Here is a 23921-nt window from a genome sequence, read left to right as displayed (position 1 = left end):
GTTTAGGGAACAAATATTTATTCTATAGCTGAAATGTTTCATGTAGGAAACGCTCATGAAAGGAAACTCGTTGCACTTCTCAACAAGGGGGTCTCTGTGATTAAAGGGGTTGTTCACCTACAAACACATTTTTCAGTTCAGTTGGTTTTTAACAGTTCCCCAGAAATGAAGACTTTTTCCAATGACTTTCTATTTTCTAGGTGGTTTTTCTAATATTGAAGTTGAAAGTTTCATTTTTCACCTTCTAAAGCAGCTCTGGGAGGAGGGTCGCCGACTCTTTAACTGATATAAATTGATACATTTAGGGGCACATTTACCTAGGGTTGAATATCGAAGGTTAATTAACCTTCGATATTCGACTGCCGAATTTAAATCCTTCAACTTCGAATATCGAAGTCGAAGGATTTAGCGCTGTTCCTACGATCGAAGGAATAATCCTTCAAACGATTAAATCCTTCAAATCAAACGATTTGAAGGATTTTAATCCATCGATCGAAGGATATTCCTTCGATTAGAAAATTGTTAGGAAGCCTATGGACCTTCCCCATAGGCTAACATTGGCCTTGGTAGGTTTTAGGTGGCAAACTAGGGGGTCGAAGAGACAGTACTTCGACTATCGAACGGTCGAATAGTCGAACATTTTTTAGTTGGAATCGTTCGATTCGAAGGGCGTAGTCGAAGGTCGAAGTAGCCCATTCGATGGTCGAAGTAGCCATAAACAGTGAGTTCTGATGTCATCAGTTATAAACGGTGAGTTCTGATGTCATTTCTGTCACATGACTCACTGAAACTTGTGTATTATAATAAATAAAGTCCCCCCAGTTGTAAAATATGAGGATATTAGAAGTAACCTCGGATTTCCATGACCTGTATAAAAACACTCGGCCTTCAGCCTCGTACTTTTATATGGTCATGAAACTCCTCTGTAACTTATAATATCCTTATATTTTACAAGAGGGGGTACTTTATTCCCTATACACAAAAGCCATGAACATCTTGGAAATTAAATCCTTATAAACAGTGAGTTCTGATGTCATTGTTGTCACATGACTGACTGAAACTTGTGTATTATAATAAATAAAGTACCCCCAATTGGAAAATATGAGGATATCAGAAGTAACCTCGGAGTTCCTTCGGCCTCGTGTTTTTGTATGATCATGGAACTCCTTGGTAACATAATATCCTTATATTTTACAAGAGGGGGTACTTTATTTATTATATAATGATACATTCTCCACTAGGGAGCATTTTATTAGTTGTCCTTTAAAGCATCATTTTCCCCTGGATCTGAGTTGTTATTCACTGGAGTTGACATTGAGTTCAGAGGTATTTCTTGTACAGGAACTGGAACAGAAGAAGAGAAATGAATTAGAAAGACTTACCCCTTACTGCATCTCTTCATTAATAACAAAACACCTTACAGAGTCACTTGTTATAGATAGGGATGCATCGAATCCAGGATTCGGTTCGGGATTTGGCTACGATTCGGCCTTTTTCAGCAGGATTCGGATTTGGCGGAATCCTTCTGCCCGGCCGAACCAAAACCGAATCCTGATTTGCATATGCAAATCAGGGGTAGGAGGGAAATTGTGTAACTTTTGTCACAAAACAAGGAAGTAAAAAATGTTTTCCCCTTTCCACCCCTAATTTGCATATGCAAATTAGGATTCTGATTGGTATTCCACCAATCTTTCGCAAAAGATTCAGGGGTTCGGCCGAATCCAAAATAGTGGATTCGGTGCATTCCTAGTTATAGAGAGGGGCAGTGTATTTGTTGAAGCAAACAAGTCAGTTCATTAGAGTAACTCAGCAATGCAAACGCAAGAATACGCGGAAGAAAACCAGTTCTGTGTGGGTCAGAGCAGTAGCGGAACTACTGGGGGAGCAGGGGGTGCGAGCGGGCCCGCTCTCCCTCAGGGCCCCTCCGGCAGCCCGTGCGCCGCTGAAAATGCGTATATGTAAACCCTAAAAAGAAAATAAGGTAAAATTACTCAGAACAGTCTTCTAAGCACTTCTCTAATTTACATTCATTAATTTTTCTTTTTTTTTTGTCTCAACGATATTAGACATTTTAGACAGTTAAAAAGGTCTAATATAATGAATTTTGTAACAACAGAGCCACCTGTTAGAGATGTGCGGCGGGCCGTCCCGAGACCCACAAGTCCCGCGGTTTTACCCACGGGTCGGGCGGGTTCAGGCCGACCCCTGCACAAATTCTTCGGGTCCTGGAACTTTCGGCTTCTGCGCGCCAGAATTTACAGACGTAGAAAGTGGTTAGTGGTTAGTTGTATAGCCAGTGTTACTCTAGTTACATGGTCCACGTGAGTGTAAGAATGCGCATCTATATACTGTGTATTGTATATAGTATTTTGTTGTTATTAAATACAAATATATTTACATTGATTAAGCTATAACAAAATGGGCATCACAGCTGTTACAGACTATGTTTAAAGAGGTGGTTCGCCTTTAAGTTAACATTTTGTATATTATAGAGTGTCCAATTCTGAGCAACTTTTCAATTGCTCTTCATTTTTTTTTTAATATAGTTTTTTAAATGTTTGCCTTTTCCTTCTGACTCCAGCTTTCAAATGGGGGTCTCTGACCCCATCTAAAAACAAATACTCTGTGAGGCTACAAACGTATTGTTATTGTTACTTTTTATTTCTCATCTTTCTATTCAGGCCTCTCCTATTCATATTCCAGTCTCTTATTCACATCAGTGCATGGTTGCTAGGGGAATTTGGACCCTAGCAACCAGATAGCTGAAATTGCAAACTGGAGAGCTGCTAAATAACTCAAAAACCACAAATTATAAAAAAAGGAAAACCAATTCATCATCATCATTTATTTATATAGCGCTGTCAAGATACGCAGTGCTTTTAACCAGTTGTCTCAGAAAATCACTCTCTGCATCATACTAAGGGGCACATATACTAAGCTCGAATGAAGAATTAGAATAAAAAATATAAGTAAGTATATAAATAAGTTTTTTTTTGGCTACTTCGACCATCGAATTGGCTACTTCGACCATTGAATCGAACGATTCGAAATAAAAATCGTTCGACTATTCGAAAGTCGAATTACTGTCTCTTTAAAAAAAACTTCGACCACCTACTTCGCCACTTAAAACCTACCGAGCACCAATGTTAGCCTATGGGGAAGGTTAGGTTTCGAACGATTTTTCCTTCGATCGTACTAAATCCTTCGACCTTTGAATATCGAGGGTTAATTAACCCTCGATATTCGACCAATAGTAAATGTCCCCCTAACAGTTCATTTAAAGGTGAATTACTAATTGGGTTTCTTGGTTTTTCCGCACCTTCTACCCACCCATCACCACTGTTTAGAAGTCCTTTAATCTTAGACGTGTCGACAGCTCTTAAAAATTAACATGAATTTGTACCAGAAAGAAAGGAACTGCAAAGAAGAGCTAACGAGGTCGCACAGCCTTGTTAATAAATATAATTAGATATGATTAGAGGTTAACAATGCCTTATTATTCAGGCGGTGCATGAGATTGGTTAGATGAATGGAAATGAGAAATTAAGAATCTCTTCTGTCGCACTCTGTAAATGGCCTCATATTAATATTTGATAAATGAATTAATGAATAATTGGAGAGATCTAAATAAAGTCAATTAATTAAGATTTTTATTCAGTGTACAAAACCATTAAAATCCAGTGTGCAAAACCAATTCATCACAGTTCGTGTCATTCCTTCTGTAAATTCCATATAAATTCATCGATAATTAATTGAGTGTTCATCGATTCATTCCATAAATGATTAATGAATATGTATCAGTTCATTCTGTTAATTTCATATAAATCAATCGATGAACGTCCATCAATTCTTTGTATTAAATTCATATCAATTCATCAATCATTGTTAGCAGCAATATTTCTGTGCACATTTATCATTAAAAAATGGCAATGTACAAATGTACACTGAATAAAAATCTCAATTAATTGACTTTATTTAGTTCACTCCAATTATTCATTCATTCATTTATGAAATATTAATATGAGGCCATTTACAGAGCATGATAGAAGAGATTCTTCATTTCTCATTTCCAGTAACTTGGAAACCGTAAAAGGAATGATTAATGCCTTAAAAAAGTGCAAATAAATTCATTGTGTCCACACTTTGATGTGTTGTAATTATTATATCTTGTGATAAACAATTAAGAGTTAATAAAGTGCAATAGTGCAAGGAGGGCTAATTACGTAAGCAGCAGTTCGCATTCCACTAGTCTGTAGAAGAAGGAATCACTCAATAAAACATAACATTTAATAGTTCATTTAAAATCAAAAGAGGGATTTAATGAAATATAAAAACACTTAAAAATATGATGTATCCCGATCTGGTATCACAGTTGTAAGGATTGCAGTATATGTGAGTAGTGATGGGCGAATTTGCTCCGTTTCGCTTCGCCGAAAAATTCACGAATTTCACGCGAAATTCGGGAAACGCCGAAAAATTCACGAATTTCACGGGAAATTCGCGAAAAGGCGAAAAATTTGCGAAACGGCGACGGCGTCTCGTTTTTGACACCAGCGTCCGTTTTTTTGACGCCGGTGCCAGTTTTGGATGCCGGCGCCCGTTTTTGACGCCATGAATTTTCGCCGGCTTTTCGCGAATTTATTCGCTGGCGGCGAATTGCGCGAATTCGCGCCTGGCGAATAAATCCGCCCATCACTATATGTGAGTAATGAGAATACTGGTCCCACCTAGATCATTACATGAGCCTATATGCCCTCTGATAGTAGTATGAGTTGGGGTGGGGAGCAGGAGGGTGTCTATAGTAAAAGGAATTATGGGAAAAACAACGGACAAACCAACACCTTGTATGCTGGACCTTGAAGTATCGCACAAGTGTTAATTCCAAAATGGTGTGCAAGGAGAGTAAACTGACACTTTGTCCTCTCAGAGGCACCTTAGTACATATGGCCTAGTACATATAGTACATATGGCCTATTCCCTATACACACTTTCATTGGTCAATAATATTTGATCTAAAATGATAATACAATATCTGCTTAGATATATTCTGCTAGAATTGGACAAGTCACCCCCCCCCCACCTGTATGCATTAACACATCTCTCTATATAATAAATACATTATAACACATCGACCAGTTTAGTAGTATGCTTTGATTAGCTTTTCTGGTACCGCAAGACGTTGTAAAATAAATGCACAAAAAAAATGTCTAATTTTGGATTGGCAATATTATTGTTTTTTCGTGCGTGATACTCTGATCCAGTGGAATCACAGTGGAGTTGCAGTTATTGCGCATTCCTTACCATTTAAACTACAGCAGAATTCGGCACTAGGACGCTGATGAAACCGGAGAATTACCCAATGATCACGTGACTACTGACAACCAATGGGCGTAACCGAGATTATGTAAATATAGCGAGATCTGGGCGCCAATTTTCATTTGAGAAAGCCTATACAGGTGAAACGTATGTCAGGCGTTTGCACTATTGAGCGTTCTAAGGGTGAGGAGGAGTCACTCTGGAGGGTGGGCTGAATGGTGGCAGCAGTTTCCCTCTAATAACGGAGGTAGTGTTGGACAGACCGGTGATGTTGTTACCAGCACTTGTACAGATTTTTTGGGCTTTGCCCGCTTTCAGTTTTTGGTGTTGTATTTGCACTAGTGATAGGGAATAGGACAAAGTGTCAGTTTACTCTCCTTGCACACCATTTTGGAATTAACACTTGTGCGATACTTCAAGGTCCAGCATACAAGGTGTTGGTTTGTCCATTGTTTTTCCCACAAGGGGAGCCACCTAATTCCTATTACTATAGACACCCTCCTGCTCCCCATTCCCCAGACTGGATTACATGGAAATGTATATTGCACCTATATTTTTCCAGTCATAATGTACCTGAATATGCCCTGAGGTGGGTGGAGAGATACATATTCAATACACAAATACTAAGGGTAGCTTTATCAAGGTCCGAATTTATCTCAGTATTTCTAATATCCAACCAACTCCAAATTCCCAAGTGGACCTTATTTATGAAGAAAAAAGCCCAAAAAAATAGGGTCAGGCAAAACTCCCCGAAAAAAAAAAGCTTTCCCCCGAAAACACATTTTTCGTACATTTCCACAGATACTATGGATTTTTTGGACTTTTCGGGCTTACTCCGCCAAATTTCCTGAACTCATCGGATATCGGTACCGACAACAGTGCACACACAGGGACCTTCCCCATTGGTGTATACAGGACCCCGAGAGGTTTGAGATGCTTGGTTTTTGGATTCTGAGTTTTTAGACCATTGGAGTTTAATAAATCTCAAAAAATTAGTAGTTTTTATTTTTACATTCGAAAACTACTAATTATTTGAGGTTCGGATATTCAGACCGTGATAAATTACCCCCTAAGTGTGGTCAAACCTTTCAGTAGGCAACAAAGTCCCACCCTCCTGCCAGACCATGGGAAAGAGAGTTGCCCGGGAGCAGGAAGGGCCACCTAATTCCTATTACTATAGAAACCCTCCTGCTCCCCACCCCAACTCATACTACTATCAGAGGGCATATAGGCTGATGGAATGATCTAGGTGGGACCAGTATTTTTATTAGAAGATAAGGAAGCAGAGCTGACTGGCACTCAAATGGATCCACAGGACCAGAGATATTCAGTTAAAAAATATTATTTTTATTAGTAGAAAAATTAAAAATATATCTGCATCTCCATCCACCCTACGCGTTTCACACCTTTTGGGGTGCTTAGTCATGGGCTCAAATGACAAAAAGGTCAAAAGGTGTGAAACGCGTAGGGTGGATGGAGATGCAGATATATTTTTAATTTTTCTACTAATAAAAATAATATTTTTTAACTGAATATCTCTGGTCCTGTGGATCCGTTTGCGTGCTGGTCAGCTCTGCTTCCTTATCTTCTGCTGTATCGCTCCCTAAAGCTGGGGGTCTGGGATTGGTGCACCCAGACCACTTTCACTGTATGGTGAGTTATTTTATATTTAATTCTGGAGCACCTTGTCCTCCTCTAAACACCCGTATTTTCATTACTCACATATACTGCAATCCTTACAACAGTCAAACCAGATCGGGATACATCATAATTTTAAGTGTTTTTATATTTCATTAATTCCCTCTTTTGATTTTAAATGAACTATTAAATGTTATGTTTTATTGAGTGATTCCTTCTTCTACAGACTAGTGGAATTTGAACTGTTGCTCGAGTAATTAGCCCTCCTTGCACCATTGCACTTTATTAAATTATTACTCTTAATTGTTTAAAACAAGATACAATAATGACAACATATCAAAGTGTGGACACAATGAATTTATTTTGAATGAATTTATTTGCACTTATCAAAAAAAATGAATTTATTTTGAATGAATTTATTTGCACTTATCAAAAAAATGAATGCCTTAAAATTTTTTTGATAAGTGCAAATAAATTCATTCAAAATAAATTCATTTTTTTTGATAAGTGCAAATAAATTCATTCAAAATAAATTCATTGTGTCCACACTTTGATATTCCTTTTATGGTTTCCAAGTTACACACACAATCTAATTATATTTATTAACAAGGCTGTGCGACCTCGTTAGCTCTTCTTTGCAGTTCCTTTCTTTGTGGAACAAATTTCATTTAAAGGTGAACAGCCCCTTTAAGAATGAATTTGAGTGGTATGTGCAGTCTCTTAAAGGGGACCTCATAGCTAAAAAAATATTCCAAATCCAAATTTGATCACATTAGTCAAGCAAAATGAACTTTAATTACACTATATAAATTATTTTATTCTTGTTTCCTTCAGTCTGGGAATATATAATTATAACAAGCAGGCAGGAGCCATTTTGTGGACACTGTTATTAAGACAAGTCTTGTATCATCTCAGAATCTTGTTTGTGCACCAGAATGGGGGACCTGATGTCCATCCCCATGTCCTGGTTACACAATTAAATGGTAAACAGAGAGGGGGAAAGTGGGGAGAACAGTGACATGTAGGAAGTGCTGAATGGAAAGTGAAAGTAATTGTCTGCCCCGCCTCTATGCCTAAGGCAGTGATCCCCAACCAGTAGCTCATGAGTAACATCAGTCAGCAAGAGAGGTGCGCTATTAACCTTATAGATCCTTAAACATAGGCACCTAAAAAGAAAAGAAACTACACATAGAGTAGTACGTTCAGCTCTTCTTAGAAATAACTCAGATTTTTGGTGCTGCTTTCCCCTGATATAATTACTTGTGCAACAGCGCAGCCTTCACTCAATTTTTTCTGTTCATGAGTAACATGTTGCTCTCCAACCCCTTGGATGTTGCTCTCAGTGTCCTCAAAGCAGGAGCTTATTTTTGAATTCCAGGCTTGGAAGAAAGTTTTAATTGCATAAAAACTAAGTATAGTGCCAAGTAGAGTCTCCTGTAGGCTGCCAGTCCACATAGGGGCTACCAAATGGCCAATCACAGCCCTTATTTAGCACGGCAAGGGACTTTTTCATGCTTGTGTTGCTCCCCAACTCTTTTTACATTTGAATGTGGCTCACGGGTCAAAAGGGTTGGGGACCCCTGGCCTAGGGCATAGAGGAGGGGCAGGCAATATTTGAGATTTTTAAAAGAGTTTTAAACAGCTATGAATGCTTTAAAGGGGACCTGTCACCCTAAGAAATTATTTCAAATTCTTTTCTATCATGTTAGTTGAGCAAAATAAACTTTACTTACACTGTATTTATTATTTAAATTTTGTTTCCTTCTGTTTTGGAATTCTACAATCACAGCAAGCAGGCAGCTGCCATTTTGTGGACACGGTTATTAAGGGAAATTGTGTATCACCCCAAAATCTTGTGTATGAACCAGAATGGGGGACCTAATGTCCATGTGCAGTGCCCTACACAATTATAGAGCCTGAGGAGGGAAGGGGGAATGTGTGGAATGCAGTGACATGTAGGAAGTGCTGAATGGTAAGTGAAAGTAAGTGAAAGTAATTGTCTGCCCCGCCTCTATGCCACGGGCATAGAGGTGGGGCAGGTAATATTTGATTGACAGTTTAGATCTTTAAACACCTTTATAACAGGTATGGATGTTTTAATGAAAAAAAAATTTGGGGTTCCATATTTAATTTGGAAAGGACTTTCATTATGCAGTTTTTTTATGTGTAGGTGACAGGTCCACTTTAATAAAAAATAGAATTTGGATTTCATTAAATCAGAGGAACTGAGAGAAAGCAGGCAGAGCAGATTTACTGCTAAGTGATTTATTTTTCCCAACATGTTTCGGGCTGCTCGCCCTTTATCATGCAGCTTTTTATGTCTGGGCGACAGGTCCACTTTAAATGAATTGTGTTGGAATCATAATGGGCACTTACCTGCTTCTCTTCTATTTCTTACTGATAAGAGAGAAAGAAGAAAGAAAAGAAATATTAATTGTACGAGAGGAAATAGATGTTCCTATGAAACACATGCAGGTTTATACACAGGATGGGCCAAGAGCTCAGTTGGATATTTATTGGTTGGTTAATACCCCAGACTGGATTATATGGAACAAGTTTTGTAGCAACAGTTTATAGGAGGGATATACTTTCCTTATTTGCTTTTACCTGTAATCATGCCGTTTACATAACATGAGTTCAGATCAAAAGAGGTACTTACCTAGACCTTTTTTAAATGTTTCTGAGAAACAAGAAAGAAAATAAATATTAATTATATGAGAGGAAAATAGATGTTCCTATGAAACACATGCAGCTTGATACACAGGATGGACTAAAAACTCAGTTGGATGTTTATTGGTTGGTTAATACCCCAGACTGTATTACATGGAAATAGTTATATTGCACCTATATTTTTCCAGTCATAATGTACCTGAATATGCCCTGAGGTGGGTGGAGAGATACATATTCAATACACAAATACTAAGAGGCCCATTTACTTAGCTCGAGTGAAGGAATAGCGGAAAAATCCTACGAATTTCGAATGGTCGAATATGGCTACTTCGACCATCGAATGGGCTACTTCGACCTTCGACTACGAATCGAACTAAAAATCTTTAGACTATTCGACCATTCGATAGTCAAAGTACTGTCTCTTTAAAATAAACTTTGACCCCCTAGTTCGCCACCTAAAACCTACCAAGGCCAATGTTAGCCTATGGGGAAGGTCCCCATAGGCTTGCCTATCTTTTTTTGGTCGAAGGATAATCCTTCGATCGTTGGATTAAAATCCTTTGAATTGTTCGATTCGAAGGATTTAATCGTTCGATCATTCGATCGAAGGAATAGCGCTAAATCCTTCGACTTCGATATTCGAAGTCGAAGGATTTAACTTCGACGTCGAATATCGAGGGTTAATTAACCCTCGATATTCGACAATTTGTAAATTTGCCCCTAAGGGTACCTTTATCAAGGTCCGCATTTATCTTGGTATTTCTAATATCCAACCAACTCCGAATTCCCAAGTGGACCTTATTTATGAAGAAAAAAGCCCAAAAAATAGGGTCAGGCAAAACTCCCCGAAAAAAAAAAACAGCTTTCCCCGAAAACACATTTTTCGTACATTTCCACAAATACTACGGATTTTTTGGACTTTTCGGGCTTACTCTGCAAAATGTCCAGAGCTCATCGGATATCGGTACGGACAGCAGTGCACACACTGGGACCTTCCCCATTGGTGTATACAGGACCCCGAAAGGTTTGAGATGCTGGGTTTTTGGATTCTGAGTTTTTTAGACCATTGGAGTTTAATAAATCTCGAAAAATTAGTTGTTTTTATTTTTACTTTCGAAAACTACTAATTATTTGAGGTTCGGATATTCAGACCTTGATAAATTACCCCCTAAGGGGTATATTTATCAAAGAGTGAAGTTAATAGTGAAGTTCCGCCACTAGAGTGAAATTCCGCCACTCTCCATTCATTTCTATGGGATTTTTATAGGCGTATTTATCAAAGGGTGAACTTTCACTTTCACCCATTGATAAATACGCCTTTCAAAATCCCATAGAAATGAGTTGAGAGCTGTGGAATTTTACTCCAGTGGCGGAACTTCACTCTTTGATAAATTTACCCCTTAGTGTGGTCAATCCTTTCAGTAGGCAACAAAGTCCCACCCTCCTGCGAGACCATGGGAAAGAGAGTTGCCCGGGAGCAGGAAGGACAGAGAAGGTAAGTTGTAGTGGGAAATTGTATTCATTTACCATGGGGTTGTTATTTCTGATTGTGGAGAAAAGACCTGTACAACTCAATGATGTCATGAGAACAGGGAATATTTGGTCCTGATCTGGGAAAAGCATCAGTATATGTTGTTTGTTGTTTGTTGTTTATACTTACTGCAAGCAATGACCAGGAACATAATACCCAGAAATAGCAGACCAGCGATTATAATCATAACGGTTATCATGGTGCCACCTGGAGCTAAAATGTAAATTATTTGAATAAATATTTCAGATTATAATTACAATTATAAAGTGTAGTGCCAAAAACCTTGATTTAGATTTTTGATTTAGACACACAGGCTGTTGTCAGTAATTTTGTAGGCTGAGAGGAGCAGATCTGCTCAGTGTCCCGACTCCATTAATTTGAATCTGATTATCCTGTGTGCGAAAGGTATGACAACATAATGTCACACACAGACTCAGGTTAGCCCAAATACGCAGGCAGACAACAGCTGCTGAAAATAGCCTGCGTGTCCATAGCCCAAGTAGAGAAGCCATTCCACAAATATTCTGCCAGTACCAGAAACAGATACCGGACAGAACTCTGTTCACTAAGGTCTGGAATCAGCCATGTGTATAGGGATCACAGACTGTGGTGCTCTGCTGTAAGCCCTGACTGACAGGGCTGGATTTCTAGCTGTGGCACCCAGAGGCCTCACGGTCATAGTGCCTGTCGATCGCACGCACCCACCTCCCCCCCCCGCGCTGTAGCGCTGGGAAATGCTGTGTTCCCTAGGCGGCATGCCGTCCCTAGAATTTCGGAGCCCTAGGCCCGGGCCTTTGTGGCCTCGCCACAAATCCGGGCCTGATGGCTGATAAAAGCCCTACCATTTAGGGGGAGTGAAAGCCCATGACTTATTCACATCAAGACCCCTCATAGGTGATGTAGGTTCACACTACAGCAAACGCTCAATGACATTTACCCTCATAGAATCCATACCTGTTGTACTAACTCTATAACAAACTGGAAATGGGTTCAATATAATATTACTTGTTAAATGAGTCCATACATGACTAGGTTTTGGCACAGCATTAATATTTCTGGTCTATCAGTAGGAGGAGCCACGTGTCCTGCTAGGCCACACCCCCTTGCATTCCAGTGGATGAGGGGAGTGTATAGTTACCTGATGCCCCAGCAAACTGTAATAAATAATAAGCTCTTCTGATTAATATTTGGACTTACTTTGGAGGACCTAATTCGTTGGGAGTTCATTTGTTTCCCTTGCCCCCAGAACCAGAAATTTCTATGCCTAGGAGTTAAGTAAAGGCTTTCTATGTTTTTTTCCCTTCTGTTTGTTATTGTTTATTTTACTGTTAGTTCTTTGGGCTATTGTATGTGTGTATATCTTTTATTTGTAAAGTGCAGTAGAAAAAGCCGCAGCTCTGTACACCAGATAAAATTACAATATATAAAAGCACACACAGGGAGTACAAGTACCATAAGAAATACAGTACACAAAGTACATGACCTTTTGAGCTTACAGTCTATTGGGGGAATGTAATATGCTTCGTTAGTGCAAACAACATTCGCAAAGACGCTTGTGAACGTTAGCGACCATGTTTGCACTATTTTTGACTGATTAAAGACCTCAACGACTTCCTCACAAACATTGTGACCAAACTGCTTTTGCAATGTTCGCAGCGTATGTAATTAAATTTCGCAATCGCAAACCCTTTTTAGCAGCAACTTATTTAACGAGGCTCCAGAGCAGGTGTTAAAGGTTCGCAATGCGCAATTAGGATTCGCAATGCAACAAAAAAAAGCCTAACGAAGAATATTACATAGTGACAGGCGAATTTTTCGTCACAACGTTTTGCTCTTTGCTAATTTTATTACATTTCCCTTTAAGCGGGTCTAACGTGTGTGCAAGGTAAGGGAGGGACTGAGAGAGTGAATATTTATAGTCATATCTAAAATCATGTGTCTGAGATTCTGTAATTGTGGCATATACAGTAGTTATACAGTTACATTCGCATTGCAGTTACATTCGCATTGCGAACCTTTAACACCTGCTCTGGAGCCTCGTTAAATAAGTTGCTGCTAAAAAGGGTTTGCGATTGCGAAATTTAATTACATACGCTGCGAACATTGCAAAAGCAGTTTGGTCACAATGTTTGTGAGGAAGTCGTTGAGGTCTTTAATCAGTCAAAAATAGTGCAAACATGGTACATAGTTACATAGTTACATAGTTAAATTAGGTTGAAAAAAGACAAAGTCCATCAAGTTCAACCCCTACAAATGAAAACCCAGCCCCATACTCACACCCAGTGGCGTAACTAGATATTACTGGGCCCCACAGCAAATTATTTTTCAGGCCCCCAAAATGTTTTGGGGTTGACTTGTTTCTCCAATATTTATTGAAATTTTATATGAATTAGGCCCCATGGGGCCCCTATACCTCCTGGGCCCCCCTGCAGCCGCAGGGTCTGCTTCCTCTATAGTTACGCCCCTGCACACACCCCTACTGTCACATAAATTCTATATACCCATATCTATATTAACTATAGAGCTTAGTATCACAATAGCCTTTGTATTATGTCTGTCCAAGAAATCATCCAAGTCCCTCTTATAGTCATTAACTGAATCATCACCCGGCAGTGCATTCCCCAACCTCACTGTCCTGACTGTGATGAACCCCCTACTCTGTTCCTTTAGATGAAAAAAGGAGAAACGGTACAGGACATACTGCAGGTAACAGATAAGCTCTGTAGTATACAATTGGATTCTTCAAAACATTTTGGTTATCTACTGTGTATCCTGTGCTTGAATGGCTGCCCCCATGGCTACACAGCAGCTTGTTTATATAAACTATAGTAGTACTTATCTGTTATCTACTGTGTATCCTGTGCTTGAATGGCTGTCCCCATGACTACACAGCAGCTTGTTTATATAAACTATATTAGTACTTATCTGTTATCTACTGTGTATCCTGTGCTTGAATGGCTGCCCCCATGGCTACACAGCAGCTTGTTTATATAAACTATAGTTGTACTTATCTGTTATCTACTGTAAGTATGGCTGACAAGGACTCAGGAACAAGACAAGGACTCAGGAAGAGGACAAGGACTCGGGAACAAGACAAGGACTCAGGAACAGGACAAGGACTCAGGAACAGGACAAGGACTCAGGAACAAGACAAGGACTCAGGAACAAGACAAGGACTCAGGAACAAGACAAGGACTCAGGAACAAGACAAGGACTCAGGAACAGGACAAGGACTCAAGAACAGGACAAGGACTCAGTAACAAGACAAGGACTCAGGAAGAGGACAAGGACTCAGGAACAAGACAAGGACTCAGGAAGAGGACAAGGACTCAGGAAGAGGACAAGGACTCAGGAACAAGACAAGGACTCAGGTAGAGGACAAGGACTCAGGAACAAGACAAGGACTCAGGAACAGGACAAGGACTCAGGAAGAGGACATGGACTCAGTAACAAGACAAGGACTCAGGAAGAGGACAAGGACTCAGGAACAAGACAAGGACTCAGGAACAGGACAAGGACTCAGGAACAGGACAAGGACTCAGGAACAGGACAAGGACTCAGGAACAGGACAAGGACTCAGGAACAAGACTGCGGAGCTCAGTGACCAAGCAACCTGGAGTTATGTGCAACAAGTTTATAAAGATGCACATTGGGGAAAATGAAGTAACATTGAACATCATTCACCAGTTTGCTGCCCAACTTATGCTTTTCACAATTTAGTATCACTAGCTGGAGTAACATCACCCCCCCACACACTAACTTTCAATGACTATCACAATTAATAAAGAAGTTAAAAATCAAAGGTCAAAGAACAGACCTCTGTGGTGCTCCACTGGCAATGCTCCATTTACCCCACTCTGTGTGATCTATCCCGTAGCCAACAATGGAAACTTGCGTTTTTTTGTTTGATTTTGTTTTGCCAACTAAATCTATTGGCAGTATATAGGCCCCTGATGTGTATCATTACAAACACAGTGCAGAAACAAAAAACAATAGCAATACAAATTACTAACCAGTGACCTTTAGTTCCACTGTTGTGCTGCTGTAGTGATCCTTAGAATAAAATATGCAGGTGTAGTTCCCTGTATCTGACAACTGAACATTCTTTATTCTCACAACGACTTGTCCTCGTGTGATGTTCTCTGTTAGTAACTCTGTCCTGTCCTTATACGTCTCATTCTCAGTACCAGAGTCTGCTGGATTCTTATTATACACATACACATAGGATTTTGGGTCTCCCCGATGAAACTTGATTGTCATGAGTTCAGCACTGTTTTCAGGGTCCAGGTGACACCCCAGATCTGCAGCACCACCATTGGTGGCAATAACTGTTTTCTCAGTGGCTTTAACTTCAAATCTCTCTGTAAAATAAATCAAATGCAAACATAAGGAAAAAATATATAAATGACATACTGTAGCCCCTACTGTAATAAAAAAGGATATTAGAAGTCACTGGGGCTCATTTATAAACTTCAGAGGGAACTCTGAGTATCACTCATGTATTATAAGGGATAATGTACCCCCTACTGTAAATTATAAGGATATTCTGTTGTTCTGTGACCATATAAAGGCACAAGGCTGCAGGCTGAGTTATACAGGGAACTCTGAGTATCACTCATGTATTATAAGGGATAATGTACCCCCTACTGTAAATGATAAGGATATTAGAAGTCACTGAGGGGTTGTTCTGTGACCATATAAAGGCACAAGGCTGCAGGCTGAGTTATACAGGGAACTGTGAGTATCACTCATGTATTATAAGGGATAATGTACCCCCTACTGTAAATGATAAGGATATTAGAAGTCACTGAGGGGTTGTTCTGTGACCATATAAAGGCACAAGGCTGCAGGCTGAGTTATACAGGGAACTCTGAGTATCACTCATGTATTATAAGGCATAATGTACCCCCTACAGTAAATAATAAGGATATTAGAAGTCACTGAGGGGTTGTTCTGTGACCATATAAAGGCACAAGGAACTCTGAGTATCACTCATGTATTATTAGGGATAATGTACCCCCTACTATAAATGATAAGGATATTAGAAGTCACTGAGGGGTTGTTCTGTGACCATATAAAGGCACAAGGCTGCAGGCTGAGTTATACAGGGAACTCTGAGTATCACTCATGTATTATAAGGCATAATGTACCCCCTACAGTAAATAATAAGGATATTAGAAGTCACTGAGGGGTTGTTCTGTGACCATATAAAGGCACAAGGCTGCAGGCTGAGTTATACAGGGAACTCTGAGTATCACTCATGTATTATAAGGCATAATGTACCCCCTACAGTAAATAATAAGGATATTAGAAGTCACTGAGGGGTTGTTCTGTGACCATATAAAGGCACAAGGCTGCAGGCTGAGTTATACAGGGAACTCTGAGTATCACTCATGTATTATAAGGGATAATGCACCCCCCTACTGTAAATGATAAGGATATTAGAAGTCACTGAGGGGTTGTTCTGTGACCATATAAAGACACAAGGCTGCAGGCTGAGTTATACAGAGAACTCTGAGTATTACTTATGTATTATAAGGGATAATGTACCCCCTACTGTAAATGATAAGGATATTAGAAGTCACTGAGGGGTTGTTCTGTGACCATATAAAGGCACAAGGCTGCAGGCTGAGTTATACAGGGAACTCTGAGTATCACTCATGTATTATAAGGGATAATGTACCCCCTACTGTAAATGATAAGGATATTAGAAGTCACTGAGGGGTTGTTCTGTGACCATATAAAGGCACAAGGCTGCAGGCTGAGTTATACAGGGAACTCTGAGTATCACTCATGTATTATAAGGGATAATGTACCCCCCTACTGTAAATGATAAGGATATTAGAAGTCACTGAGGGGTTGTTCTGTGACCATATAAAGACACAAGGCTGCAGGCTGAGTTATACAGAGAACTCTGAGTATTACTTATGTATTATAAGGGATAATGTACCCCCTACTGTAAATGATAAGGATATTAGAAGTCACTGAGGGGTTGTTCTGTGACCATATAAAGGCACAAGGCTGCAGGCTGAGTTATACAGGGAACTCTGAGTATCACTCATGTATTATAAGGGATAATGTACCCCCCTACTGTAAATGATAAGGATATTAGAAGTCACTGAGGGGTTGTTCTGTGACCATATAAAGACACAAGGCTGCAGGCTGAGTTATACAGAGAACTCTGAGTATTACTTATGTATTATAAGGGATAATGTACCCCCTACTGTAAATGATAAGGATATTAGAAGTCACTGAGGGGTTGTTCTGTGACCATATAAAGGCACAAGGCTGCAGGCTGAGTTATACAGGGAACTCTGAGTATCACTCATGTATTATAAGGGATAATGTACCCCTACTGTAAATGATAAGGATATTAGAAGTCACTGAGGGGGTCTGTGACCATTGTTTAAGTGTTAAAGAACTACTGGCACCCATAATTGTGCTACTGCACCTGGTTACAGTTGCACTACACCCTGCCTCCACCCGCTACAAGGGCTTACCCCTGAGAGAGAGAGGGCCTCATTTGTGGCATTATTCCCACACAGAAAGTAGCTAGAACTGACTAAAGTAAAGTCAGTTTACTATAGTGCCATACTTCTAAATTGTTATATCACTGATTCCTGGACTTTTGACATCTTGTTTGTTCCTGACCATGATCCTGTGTTGCCTGTCTTTGAACTTTTGCCTGAATCCTGACAACGCTTACTGTGCTGCCACGCAGTTTTGCTACCTAGCAGTTGATATTATATGTTATGTTATAATGGTATTTGGTATCATCCTTTCACCCCCACTGTTTCTTGCTAGATAGTTGCTCCCGCCCTCCATTTTCTTCTGTAACCTCCCCCTTGGTTTAGTGTGTTATGAAGAGACTGCAGTGTGTGTAAGCTGTGTAACTCCATTAGAAATTTATCTATGAAAAAGGCCTCTATGTTTAACATTTGCTACCTTGAAGCATAAAGAAGCATTGGAGAACATTTCTGGAGTCTTTATTCATTGAGTAAGCGATCTGTCAAGGTGATCATTCAACCTGCTGCACATATCCTTACAGACTGGGTCTACATGGAGCTTGTGGCCTGTACAACCGATACTGAGACAGAATAGTAAATTTCTAAGAATCCATTGCATGGCTATCATTTGACTGTGTGAAGAAAAAGAAAACCCTAAGACAGGAATCCATCTTCATACTGTGCACTGAAGCCATCATTGCCTGTGTGTTACTGCTACACTTACCAGAAGCATTGCACTGCACTAGAAGCCAACTACCTGCTGAATATTCCCCACAGTATAACCTGTTGCTGGTCTGAGCTGTTCGTCAGCAATAAGTACATTCTGAACTGTGCAAAGACTGTTTATGATTGCTATATAAAGTCACAAGGATTCATTATTTTCAAGCTGTTTTTGGACTGTGAATTCAATATCTGCATTTATTATAAGAACTTATTCTTGCCTTTTACAAGGTGATTTTGAACTGTGTTTTTCTTTGCCAAGAATCTGGTTTGAGCTGGATTGCAGCCCCAGCTCCAAGGCCCAGCCTGCTTACAAACAAAGTATCAATACTTACAGAGCTGAACTTTGGCAGATTTCCAAGACACTAAACTGCAGCACTTGTCATGTTTGACAGAGATTCTACTGAGCCTGCATCTATTCATGTCAAAGCAGACACCTTGCTTCATTCTGCACGTCCAGCTAGGGCCCCTCATCCATCCTTGAAGGCAAGGGAGGCTTATGAAGCAAATAAGGAAGCAACATCTGATAACCTGATTGCATTATGGGAGAAAACTTTAAGTTGTATAACAGCCGCTAATGAAACTAGCAACAACACTGAGCTATTGAACGCCGCCCTCTCAAGGGTTAAGAAGGCATTTGAGAATTATAAAAGACTTGCTGAAAAGTACTTTTCCCTTTTGTCATGTTCCAACATAGAGGAAGCTTCACTAGAATTAAAAGACTTTACTTCTACTGAGCAGCAGAGACATAGCACATATCTGGAAGCAAAGGCACAGATAGAGGGTAGATTAGCACAGCTACATGAAACTACATCCTGTATATCCGCTTCTTCCAGACACTCAGAAAAATCATATAGATCTACCAGCTCACATCATAAATCCTCCTCCAAGTCATTGCAGTCCTGCTCTGTAAGGTCATCACTGAGCAACCAAATACTCAAAGCTCGCCAAAAGGCTGCAGTAGCCCAGGTTCAAGCCACCTGTTCTGAAAGAGAAGCAGTCTTCAAGGCAGAAGCTAAGCTTAAGGAAGCTGAAGCACAGGCAGAAGCTAAGCTTAAGGAAGCTGAAGCACAGGCAGAAGCTAAGCTTAAGGAAGTTGAAGCACAGGCAGAAGCAAACCGCATTCAAGCAAGAATACAAGCAGAAACAGAGGCCCATCTAGAAATCCTTCAGAAGAGAAGAGAAGAGGAAGTAGCCTTAGCAGAATTATCTGTCTTGGAACAAGCCCTATTGGAAGAAGAAGGAGCGTCTTGTCCTAGCTTGGCCGCCCGTCAAGATCCTGTTGAAAGGACCCTACAATTTGTTTTGACCCAGAACCATAATGATACGGTCCCGCCTACGGTTGTAGACCCACCTCATAATCCTCTAGCAAGTCAGTGTGCACCTCCCAACACAGATACTTCACTACTACCGTATGCCACAAAATCAAGTGTACCAACCTATCCAGCTCATGTGCTGCCACAACCCTATGTGAATAGAGGTTACAAGGGCACAACAGGAGACTTCAGAGTGCACTCTATGCCTCCTGCAACACAGCAGTCTTCAACTTCAAATGTGCAAAGGCCTTTAGACACGAGACCCATGCCTGGATTGAACCCATCTGCTACACCTTTCTCTCCACTTACTAGCCAGCACCAGATACCAACCTTGATCCAAGATGGTGCACCATCAGTACTTCCTGTGGGTGTAAAAACCGAAAGCACCAACATTGCAGAGTTTAGCAAGTATATGATCCGGCGAGAGTTGATTGCTACTGGACTGTCTAGATTTGATGACCGCCCAGAGAACTATAGGAGTTGGAGATCTACATTCAAGGCAGTAACCAAGAACTTGGGCATTGAACCCCAAGCAGAACTTGACTTACTAATAAAGTGGTTGGGACGACAATCTTCAGAACAAGTAAAGAGACTTAAATCTGTCTACATTCATAACTTTGAAGCAGGCCTTGATGCTGCCTGGGAACGTTTGGAACAAGACTATGGGAGCCCGGAAGTCATAGAATCTGCCTTATTCCAGAGACTTAAAGACTTCCCTAAAATCTCTATTAAGGACAATCATAAGCTTAGAGAGTTAGGTGACCTTCTTCTTGAACTTGAAATCGCTAAGTCAGATCCTAGTTTGCCAGGTCTTAGCTATTTAGACACTGCTCAGGGGGTAAACCCTATTGTAGCAAAGTTGCCTTATCATCTCCAGGAGAAGTGGACTAGCATGGGATCAAGGTATAAATATGAACACCATGTCTCTTTCCCACCCTTTTCTTATTTTGCAGAGTTCGTGAGGAAGATCGCAAGATCCAAGAATGACCCAAGCTTCTTGAATCCAGACACAACCACCCTTCCTTCAACTACTTCAAAGGGTATTGCCACCAACAGTAAATTCAAGGACTTAAGACATCCTATTGCTGTGAGAAAGACCGCAATTGCATCCAATGTCTTGGCTACAGATACTAAATTACAAGATACCAAGTCAAGCAATATTGATCAACAGTGTCCCATTCATGATGCACCACATTCTCTCTCTATATGTCGCGCATTCAGGGACAAGCCTATCAAAGAACGCATGACATACCTCAAGGAACATAATATCTGCTTCAAGTGTTGCGCATCCTCCGATCACCTAGATAAAGACTGTAAGAATGATGTCAGATGTTCCCTGTGTAACAGTGCCAAGCATGTGGACGCTCTTCACTCAGAATCATTCAAAAGGAAACCTTCGCCTGGCAGCAACCCCAAGACTACATCAGATGATGGCGGGCAGAGAACTAAGCAAAACGCCAACCCTGTAACCACAAGATGTACAGAGGTGTGTGGAGAAGGGCTTCATAGCAAGTCTTGCAGCAAGATATGTCTCGTTAGGGTTTTTCCTGAAGGATGCCCACAAAATGCTATAAAAATGTACGCCATACTCGACGATCAGAGCAATCGCTCATTGGCCAGTCCAGAATTCTTTGACTCATTCAACATTCATGGAGAGACCTGGTCCTATACCTTGCAGACATGTGCCGGACAAGTCAGCACTTCTGGAAGAAGAGCCCACGGCTTCATAGTGGCATCAGAATATGAGAACACAGAGTTTCCTCTACCAACGCTAATCGAATGTGATCAGCTACCGAATAATAGAGAAGAGATCCCCACACCTGAGGTGGCACGTCATCACTCTCATTTGAATCCCATTGCTGATTACATTCCATCACTTAACAAGGATGCAAAGATCATGATCCTTCTAGGGAGAGACATTCCCAGAGTTCATAAAATAAGAGAGTCATGTAACGGTCCAGATGATGCTCCCCATGCCCAGAAACTCGATCTTGGATGGGAGAGGTCTGTCTAAATCGATCGCACAAGCAGTGGGACGTGGCTTCCTACAAAACCAATGTGGAGAGATCAGAACGTACCTATCGGACGATGAAATGTCCATTGCACTATCACGTGAAGGAAAGACTTGATTTCAAATCTAAAGCTCCATGTCAAGCACTCCAAGGTATCACTTGCAAGTTCACTTCTCACATGGACCTTGGTGAGTCAGTGTACCAGACTACTTGTGACGACAACAAGATTGCCCCTTCAGTCGAAGACAGGGAATTCATCAAGATTATGAATCAAGAGTTCTTCAAGGACGACTCCAACAGTTGGGTAGCTCCATTACCCTTCCGGTTACCAAGGCTCACTCTCCCTAATAATCGAGAACAAGCTTTTGCTAGATTTGCTGCATTGAAGAGAACCCTTCGTAGCAAGCCTGAGATGCAAGAACACTTCCTAGCATTCATGCAGAAGATTTTAGATAACCATCATGCTGAGCCGGCACCAGACCTTAAGGAGGGTGAAGAATGCTGGTACCTTCCATCCTTTGGAGTTTACCATCCTCGCAAACCGGGGCAAATTAGAATCGTTTTTGACTCAAGCGCTCAATTCAAGGGAACTTCCTTGAATAATGTACTGCTAACTGGTCCAAATTTAACAAACAACCTTGTAGGAGTGTTAATGCGGTTCAGGAAGGAACCTGTTGCTGTGACAGCCGACATCCAACAAATGTTCCACTGTTTCATAGTCAGAGAGGACCACAGAAACTTTCTTAGATTCTTGTGGCATCGCAACAATGACATTAACGATCAGGTGACAGAGTATCGTATGAGAGTCCATGTTTTTGGTAATAGTCCATCTCCTGCCGTGGCAACTTATGGACTAAGAAGAACAGCGCAGGAAGGTGAAAAGGAATTTGGATCTGACGCCAGGAAATTCATTGAAAGAGATTTCTATGTAGATGATGGCCTGAAATCCTTCTCAACACCTGAAGAAGCCGTCAATCTGATAAAAAGAACTCAACAGCTCCTGTCGACTGCTAACTTAAGGCTTCATAAGATCGCATCCAATAGCAGTGAAGTAATGAAGGCTTTCAACCCAGAAGATCATGCAAAGGATTTGAAGGACCTGGACTTGGAAACAGATGCCCTACCCACGCAAAGGAGTCTCGGTCTTCTCTGGAATGTGAATTCAGACACATTTACCTTTCAGGTCTCAGACACTGAGAAGCCATTCACGAGACGAGGAGTCCTGTCAACTGTCAATAGCCTTTATGATCCCCTAGGCTTAGTAACTCTAGTTACCGTCCAAGGGCGATCCATACTTCGTCAGCTTACGGAGAGAGTGACCGATTGGGATGCTCCTTTGCCAGCAGACCTACGGCCTAAATGGGAGAAATGGAGAAACTCCTTGAAGGTTTTGAAAGAACTTAACATCCCACGCTGCTATTCACCCACTTCATTTTCAAGAAGTCAGAGGAGAGAGATTCACATCTTTTGTGATGCATCCACAGAGGCGTTAGCGGTTGTGGCCTATCTCAAGGTCATGGATCCCTCCAGAAGATCTCATGTCGGTTTCCTACTAGGAAGAGCCAAGTTAGCTCCAAAACCTGCTCACACGATTCCAAGATTAGAATTGTGTGGTGCAATCTTGGCTGTCGAAGTTGCAGAATTCCTACAAAATGAAATGGACATTGAAATTGATCAGGTTAAGTACTACACTGACAGCAAGGTCGTACTTGGGTACATATGCAACAGTGTAAGAAGGTTCTACGTGTATGTGGCTAACAGGGTAGAACGAATACGAAGAATCAGTAGACCTGAACAATGGAACTATGTCCCGACCGGTTTGAATCCCGCAGACATCGCCACAAGGTCTGTGCCAGCAGTTGTCCTTACACAAACCATTTGGTTGTCAGGACCCAAGTTCTTAACAGACCAGTCTTCTATAGACTCTGAAGGAGACGTCAACTTCCACCTGGTGGATCCAGATACTGATCCAGAAATCTGACCAGAGGTTAAAACATTGAGCTCCAACATCTGCTCAAGAAGAAACTTGGAGGTGAGACGGTTTGAACGTTTCTCTTCTTGGAAAAGATTAGTAAAGACTATTGCAAGATTGAGTCATATTGCACAGAGTTTCAGCAAGTCCAATCAGACGTCATCTTGTCATGGATGGCATACCTGCAAAGAGTCACCTAACGCATTAGAGTATGAGAAGGCAGAGTCATTCATCATACGT

The 23921-nt window shown here is 40.7% G+C and overlaps 1 protein-coding gene across 1 annotated transcript in view; it reads right to left on the bottom strand.

The window, feature by feature from the left end:
• Positions 1–1129: 1129 nt before the first annotated feature.
• The window catches only part of LOC108699452 (V-set domain containing T-cell activation inhibitor 1-like), a 56730-nt gene continuing 33938 nt past the window's right edge, over positions 1130–23921 (bottom strand). Inside the window, exons 5-9 of the mRNA XM_041573711.1 lie at positions 15169–15516; positions 11285–11368; positions 9614–9634; positions 9331–9351; positions 1130–1344 (exon numbers count right to left, since the gene is read on the bottom strand). Of these exons, the coding sequence (XP_041429645.1) occupies positions 1253–1344; positions 9331–9351; positions 9614–9634; positions 11285–11368; positions 15169–15516 (566 nt within the window). The 3' untranslated portion in view covers positions 1130–1252. The remainder of the gene's footprint in view (positions 1345–9330; positions 9352–9613; positions 9635–11284; positions 11369–15168; positions 15517–23921) is intronic.

Source organism: Xenopus laevis, chromosome 8L (genome assembly GCF_017654675.1).
Source record: "Xenopus laevis strain J_2021 chromosome 8L, Xenopus_laevis_v10.1, whole genome shotgun sequence".
Lineage (NCBI taxonomy): Eukaryota > Metazoa > Chordata > Amphibia > Anura > Pipidae > Xenopus > Xenopus laevis.
Note: the sequence above shows the minus strand (reverse complement) of the source record. Positions and strands in the feature narration are given on the sequence as shown.